This window comes from Nuphar pumila, chromosome 13 (genome assembly GCF_984573655.1).
Source record: "Nuphar pumila chromosome 13, dmNupPumi1.hap1.1, whole genome shotgun sequence".
Lineage (NCBI taxonomy): Eukaryota > Viridiplantae > Streptophyta > Magnoliopsida > Nymphaeales > Nymphaeaceae > Nuphar > Nuphar pumila.
Window position 1 is genome coordinate 66,087,265 of NC_143261.1, and position 7,906 is coordinate 66,095,170.

The window sequence follows — 7,906 nt, forward strand, 5'->3', positions numbered from 1 at the left end:
CATCTGGCGGAATAGATGATCCACTACAGTGGAAGGGTCATGGCTCTATTACTATCAATAGAGATTATTGGGAGAAAATGTGCGACAAGTGGGCGAAGGATGCATTTTGAAATCGCACTGCGAAGGCTGCACAAAATTGAGCGAAAATGCCTAAAACCCATCTACACAAAGGTGGATCTAAGACTTTTGGGAGCCATATGAAGAAAATGATAACTCATCAATATATAATATCAATTTTATAAGTATTGTTGCAAACCTGTTAACTAAATCTTTTATCATTTAACTTCGCAGGAAGCAAAAAAAGGAAGCATTGTACCATATAAGGATGTGTTTGTTGAAACACATAAACGGAAGACCACGGAAGCCTTCGTATCAGAGAAGGCGAGAACGACAATAGTATGTATTTATTCTATTAATAATCATTGCAATATACAAGTTACCATTTTCTTTGTAATTCTTAATTATTAATGCATACTGTAAACATTATTTTGTAGGAGGCATATGAGCAACAGATGGTAGAGCGATATGGCGATGACTCTACTCAGCATCCATCATTTGATCATGCAGCATGAGTGACTGCAGCAGGTGAACCCAAAAAGGGTCGTGTGTTCGGGTTTGGGAGTAATATGAACACCTCACCTGTCATTGCTTCCTCCAGTCACGGCTCACAGACTTATTTCGTCGACATAAGCTCCAAGCAGCATCCTATTTTTTCCGGTGATGATGTACGCCAAATCGTTAAGGACACAATGCGTGACTACTTCCATGAAACCATCATCGATGTTCTACGATCTGAGTTTAACAGCTTTTTGCTGACGAAGGGAACTTCAATTGCAGGTGCCTCTCAGGTATGAAAGTTTCATGCAATATATTGCATGTCGTTAGATTTTATGTAACTTTGATTGCCTTAAGTGCATTAGATATAATTTATTTCAGTATATTTTGTTTATCAGTACTGATCTTTTATATAATATTTCAGTATAATATTTTTACTGTCTTAGAACACATATGAGCATGATAAAATCACATATACAGCTTTCTGTCTGCCTTAAAGCACATATGAGCATGGTAGAATCACATATAGAGTTTTTCTGACTGTCTTAGAACACATATGAGCATAATATAATTACATATAGAGTTTTTTTCCTGCCTTAGAACACATATCATTCATGAAAGAATCACATATAGAGTTTTTTGCCTGCTTTAGAGCACATATCTTTCATGATAGAATCACATATAGAGTTTTTTGCCTGCCTTAGAGCACATATGAGCATGATAGAATCACATATATATTTTTTTGACTGCCTTAGAACACATATGAGCATGCTATAATCACATATTCAGTTTTTTGACTGCCTTAGAACACATATGAGCATGATAGAATCACATATAGAGTTTTTTCTGACTGCCTTAGAACACATATGAGCATGGTAGAATCACATATAGAGTTTTTCTGACTACCTTAGAACACATATGAGCATGATAGAATCATATATAAAGTTTTTTGTCTGCCTCAAAGTACATATGAGCATGATAGAATCACATATAGAGTTTTTTTGACTGCTTTAGAACACATATGAGCATGCTATAATCACATATTCAGTTTTTTTACTGCCTTAGAACACATATAACCATGCTATAATCGCATATTCAGTTTTCTGACTGCCTTATAACACATATGAGCATGATAGAATCACATATAAAGTTTTTTGCCTGCCTTAGAGCACATATGAGCATGGTAGAATCACATATAGAGTTTTCTGGCTACCTTAGAACACATATGAGCATGATAGAATCACATATAAAGTTTTTTGTCTGCCTTAGAGCACATATGAGCATGGTAGAATCACCTATATTGTTTTCTTGACTGTCTTAGAACACATATGAGTATGACAGAATCACATTTAAAGTTATTTGCCTGCCTTAGAGCACATATGAGCATGATAGAATCACATATAGAGTTTTCTTTACTGTTTTAGAACACATATGAGCATGTTATAATCGCATATTCAGTTTTTGACTGCCTTAGAATACATATGAGTATGATATAATCACATATTCAGTTTTTTTACTGCCTTAGAACACATATGAGCATGATAAAATCACATATACAGTGTTTTGCCTGCCTTAGAGCACATATGAGCATGGTAGAATCACATATAGAGTTTTTATGACCGCCTTAGAACACATATGAGCATGCTATAATCACATATTCAGTTCTTTGCCTGCCTTAGAACACATCATTCATGATAGAATCACATATAGAGTTTTTTTTATTTCAATATATTTTGTTTATCAATACTGACCTTTCTTTCCTTATGTAGGTTGCTGGCGATCATCAGCGTAGCGGAGCTGAAGGGACAAATCAAGACAATGAACAAGAAGACGCACAAAATCTTTGCGATGATTAGATTAATGTGTTGAATTTGTTCTACTTTTTTTTTTGTTTCGAAAATGTAATTGTTGAATTGTAAATAATTAAAACTTATGAATTTTAAAGTGGAACGATTAATTGTTTTAGTTTCCTTTTATATGTAATTTTATGTGTACTTTGTTTTTTATTTACAGGAAATATAAATTATAGTGCGAGAAATTTTTTCTCAATATTTAATTTTCAAATATTTTGTTTCCTTGTTTGCGACGAATGTAGCCGTCACTAGATGTATAAGTTAGCGATGGATTAGCGACGGTTGTAAAGCCATCTCCAAATTGAGGTCGTCGTTTAGTAACGACGGCTTTGCGATGAGCGTTGTCGTTCGTTATTCCGTCGCAACTTAGCGATGGAACTGGCAACGGATATACATCATCGCTTATTAGTGTCAAAAAATTCTTGATAGAAGATATCTGTCGCTAAGCCGGTTAGCGACAGATTAGCGACAGAATTAAGTCGTCGCTAATCCACTGATTTGTTGTAGTGTTCGACGCCTAGAAGGTGGATAGGTACAAATCTATTTGTTTCAGTATGAAAATAGGTGTTATTTAGCATGAATAGTATAACCAGTTATAAGATTTAGCATTCAGATTTACATAATGAAAATCGATTTGTTTACATAATGAAACCTTACACAAAACTCACTAAAAGGACATAAGTTTTGTTAATCCGACAGTGGAGGAGAAACACCTAGAAAGTAGATGTAACCAATGGTGGCAACGGTGCTCCGACTACGTTTCGACGACAGTAGACGACAAAAAAAGGTGCTCTGGCGGCAGTAGACGATGAAAAGGAGTGCTCTGATGGCAGCAGACGACGACAAAGGGTGATCCCGTGGCATCAGGCGATGTCAAAGGTTATATCGTCAAAGGGAACTCTTGTTATAGCAGATGGTGCATCGTCAAAGGGTGAGACAAAACGTTTTAGGGCGACATATTGTGAGGAGTTCATGTTAAAGCAGAATCATTTACTCCTTAGTGCGAAAATGATGATGATTTTAACCCTTTCTCTCTTCTGGTGGGAGGACATTTTTGTCCTTTACTCATAACGTCGTTTCATGGCACTAATGGCAGGAAAGGGTACTTAAGTCTTTGCAAACAAACCGAACTCCGATGCTAAGTGATGCAGACACACACGGAGAAACGAGCCCCATGTGCTTGCATACATGGTGCTCATTCAGACCCGAGAACACGCACTTTCATGTTTCGGGGGGAACATACAACCTGCTTCGAGCAAGTATGAAATCCTTTGTCTTAAAAATTGATTCTAAAAAGGTTTTTGACTCTCTTGATTGGAGATTCTTGTTGGATTGATTACAATATATGGGGTTTGGAGAAAAGTGCGGGCATTGGATAAAGAGGTTGTTTTCCGCAACCTTGATCACGGAGTCACTTAACAAAGAGAAGGTGAGTTTTTTAAGCCAAAACAGGGATTGAGGCAAGGAGACCCTCTTTCTCTTCTTTTCATTTTCGCTATGTAAGCTTTATCAGTCATGATCTCTAATGCAGAAATGAAGATGGTTCTCCTTGGATGTAAGTGTCAGACTCGGTTTCGATCACACACTTTCTTTTTGCGGATGACATGATTTTTTGAGAAGCATTAGAGAAAAATATGTGGACTTTGTGGGTGATTCTAAAATATTTTTCAAAAATTTCTGGTCTTCGTATGAATGAAAGAAAGAGTCAGGTTATGGTGTTGAATGACCTCTCCAGAGATACCCAAAGGTTAGCCTCAATAATCTTTAATTATGATGTGGGTTCCTTGCCGATGAAGTATTTGGGCCACCCGCTTCATTTGGAGGTTTCTAAGGAGTCACATTAGAGCGTGGTGGAGGATAGAATTTGTCAAGAAATTCAGTCATGTGCTTTCCGCTTGTGTTCTAGAGCGGGTAGGATTAATCTTATTAGATTCAACACTTTTTGCTCAGCAATGCACCTTCTTCAGATTTGTAAAATTCCAAAAAAAGTTGAGATGGGCCTCAACACTTTATTTCAGAAATTTATTTGGCAAGGGACCTTAAAAGGGAAGTTTAAAGTGTGTATTAATTGGTCGGTGATTTCACAACCCTTGGATGTGAGAGGGTTTGAGAATCCACAACGCACTTGGTGAGGTTCAATACCGCCCTTTTGACTAAGTGGCTTTGGAGAATATGTAGGAGCTAGAATAAGCTCTCTTAGCATTATTTTCTCGGAAAAGTATGACTTGGTGGGATCATCTTATAAGAGCTTGTCCAAAAATCATAGATGGAAAAGTGGTTTTAGGATTTGTATGGGATGAATCTCGTCATTGGATTCATTCAATAAGGCGGTCTGGGTAAAAAATTGGTAGAGGTGATGAAACATTATTTTTGGAAAGATGTTTGGTGTGGCGAAGTCAAATTAGGGGACTCCTTTCCATTAGTATACCAAGATGGCTAGAGTAGAGTACGGTAAGGTATGTGATTTTTGGTCTTTCACTACAACAAAGCAGTAGATTAGCGACGACCCCATTCCGTCGCTAATCCGTCGCTAACATGGTTAGCGACGGATTAGCGACAATGAGGCGACAGTATGCTTACGTCGCGAATATTTCGACGCTAACTGGCGACGGAATTATTTCGTCGCCAGGTCCGTCGCTAATTGCGACGGACTAACGAGCGCTATATTCCGTCGCCAATCCGCCGGTACTAAACGGCGACCACGGCTTGGCGACGGATTTAATTCCGTCGCTAGATTAATATGAATAGTGACGGATGGTTCTGTCGCTATGCCGTCGCTAGATTAATATGAATAGCGACGGAATCATCTGTCGCTAATCCGTCGCAAACACGAAAAAAAATCAAAAAAATTTTATTTAAAAATTAATTACCGAGAACTGTACAATTTCTATTTCCTGTATAATTTATATTTCCTGTAAATAAAAAACAAACCACACAAAAAAATTCATATAACAAGTATCTACAATAATTAATCGTTCCACCTTAAAATTAAGAAGTTTAATTATTTACAATTCAACAATTACATTTAGGAAAAATAAAAAAAATAGAACTTCTTCAACACAGTCCTCTAATCATCGCCAAGATTTTGTGCGTCTTCTTGTTCATTGTCTTTATCTGTCCCTTCAGCTCCACTACCCTGATTATCGCTAGCAGCCTACACAAGAAAAGAACAGTCAGTATTGATAAACAAAATATAATGAAATAAATTACACACTATATGTGATTCTATCATGTGCTCATGTGTGATCTAAGGCAATAAAAAAACTCTATATGTGATTCTATCATGCTCATATGTGTGCTAAGGCAGTCAAAAAATTGAATATGTGATTATAGCATGTTCATATGTGTTCTAAGGCATCTAAAAAAACTCTATATGTGATTCTACCATGCTCAGATGTGATTTAAGGCAGGCAAAAAACTATATATGTGATTCGATCATGCTCGTATGTGTGCTAAAGCAGTAAAAAAATTGAATATGTGAATATAGCATGCTCATATGTGCTCTAAGGCAGGCAAAGCCAAAAATTTTATATGTGATTCTATCATAAATGATATATAACATGTTCATATGTGTTCTAAGGCAGTTAAAAAACTCTATATGTTATTATAGCATGCTCATATGTGTGCTAAGGCAGTCAAAAAACTGAATATGTGATTATAATATGCTCATATGTGTTCTTAGGCAGTCAAAAAACTGAATATGTGATTATAGCATGCTCATATGTGTTCTAATGCAATCAAAAAAACTTTATATGTGATTCTATCATGCTCATATGTGCTCTAAGGCAGACAAAAAGTTTTATATATATATATATATATATATATATATATATATATATATATATATATATATATATGTGTGATTCTATCATGCTCATATGTGTGCTAAGGCAGTCAAAAAATTGAATATGTGATTATAGCATGTTCATATGTGTTCTAAGGCATATAAAAAAACTCTATATGTGATTCTACCATGCTCAGATGTGCTTTAAGGCAGGCAAAAAACTATATATGTGATTCGACCATGCTCGTATGTGTGCTAAGGCAGTAAAAAAATTGAATATGTGAATATAGCATGCTCATATGTGCTCTAAGGCAGGCAAAGCAACTTTATATGTGATTCTATCATGCTCATATGTGTGCTAAGGCAGTCAAAAAATTGAATATGTGATTATAGCATGTTCATATGTGTTCTAAGGCATCTAGAAAAACTCTATATGTGATTCTACCATGCTCAGATGTGCTTTAAGACAGTCAAAAAAACTATATATGTGATTATACCTGAGAGGGACCTGGAATCAAAGATCCCCTATCCTGAACAGCGGCCTTGATCTCATTTCGGAGAAAGGGGGCGACGGTGTATTGGAAGTAGTTATTCAGTGATTCATTAATGATCTCGCGTACATCATCACCGGAAAGAATAGTCGGCTGCTTGGAGCTTATGTCGGCGCAAGAAGTCGGTGAGCCGTAACTGGAAGAACCAATAACTGGTGAAGTGTTCATATTACTCCCAAACCCGAACACGCGACCTTTTTTGGGTTCACCTGCTGTAGTCACCCATGCTGTAGGATCAAATGATGGATGCTGAGTAGCGTCTTCGCCATATCGCTCTACCATCTGTTGCTCATATGCCTCCTACAAAATAATGTTTAAAGTATTCATTAATAATTAATGATAACATTATGATAACTTGCATATATATTTCAATGATTATTAATAGAATTAATACATACCGTTGTCGTTCTCGCCTTCTCTGATACGAAGACTCCCGTGGTCTTCCGTTTATGTGTTTCTACAAACACATCCTTATATGGTACACTGCCTCCTTTTTCTGCTTTCTGCGAAGTTAAATGACAAAAGATTTAGTACACAAGTTTGCAACAATACTTATAAAATTAATATTATATATTGATGAGTTACCATTTTCTTTAGGTGGCTCCCAAATGTCTTAGATCCACCTGTGTGTAGATGGGCTTCGGGCATCTTCGATCGATTTTGTGAAGCCTTCGCAGAGCGATTTTTAAATGCATCTCCCGCCCACTTATCGCACATTTCATCCCAGTAATCTCTCATGATAGTAATAGGACCATGGCCCTTCCACAGTAATGGATCATCTACTACGCCAGATGCTTTTTTTGCTGCAGTCTTCATAGTGTGCAGCATGTCTGCAAATCGATTGGCAGCCACCTTCTGCCACACCTTCCTTGCATCATTTTCTTCCACCGTAGTTGCAAAGCGATTCGAAGCCTACAAATATTTTCAGAAAGTTAGTAGACATTGTTTAAAAAAATTAAATATGAAACACATTAACTATGAGGAACAACTGTATACCATGAATGAGGACCACAATCTGTCTAACACCTCCTTTGGGTACTCTTTCCATTGAGCAACTGGTCCTGGTAGATGTTGAAGAAGTGAATTCCTAATCTCCCGTACTACTTCTTGTGGCTCAAACCTCGTGCTGCACATGAATTGTTACACAGTAAATATCAATATAA

General features: G+C 36.7%; 1 protein-coding gene across 1 annotated transcript; it reads right to left on the reverse strand.

Annotated features, from left to right (window-relative positions):
• Positions 1 to 5,368: 5,368 nt before the first annotated feature.
• On the reverse strand, positions 5,369 to 6,921 carry LOC149818547 (uncharacterized). Its single transcript, XM_089986033.1, has 2 exons — positions 6,690 to 6,921; positions 5,369 to 5,562 (listed from the first exon to the last, which is right to left on the reverse strand). Exons 1-2 carry the CDS (start codon positions 6,909 to 6,911, stop codon positions 5,476 to 5,478), a joined length of 309 nt encoding a protein of 102 aa, XP_089842159.1. The 5' UTR covers positions 6,912 to 6,921; the 3' UTR covers positions 5,369 to 5,475.
• Between the last annotated feature and the right edge of the window lie 985 nt (positions 6,922 to 7,906).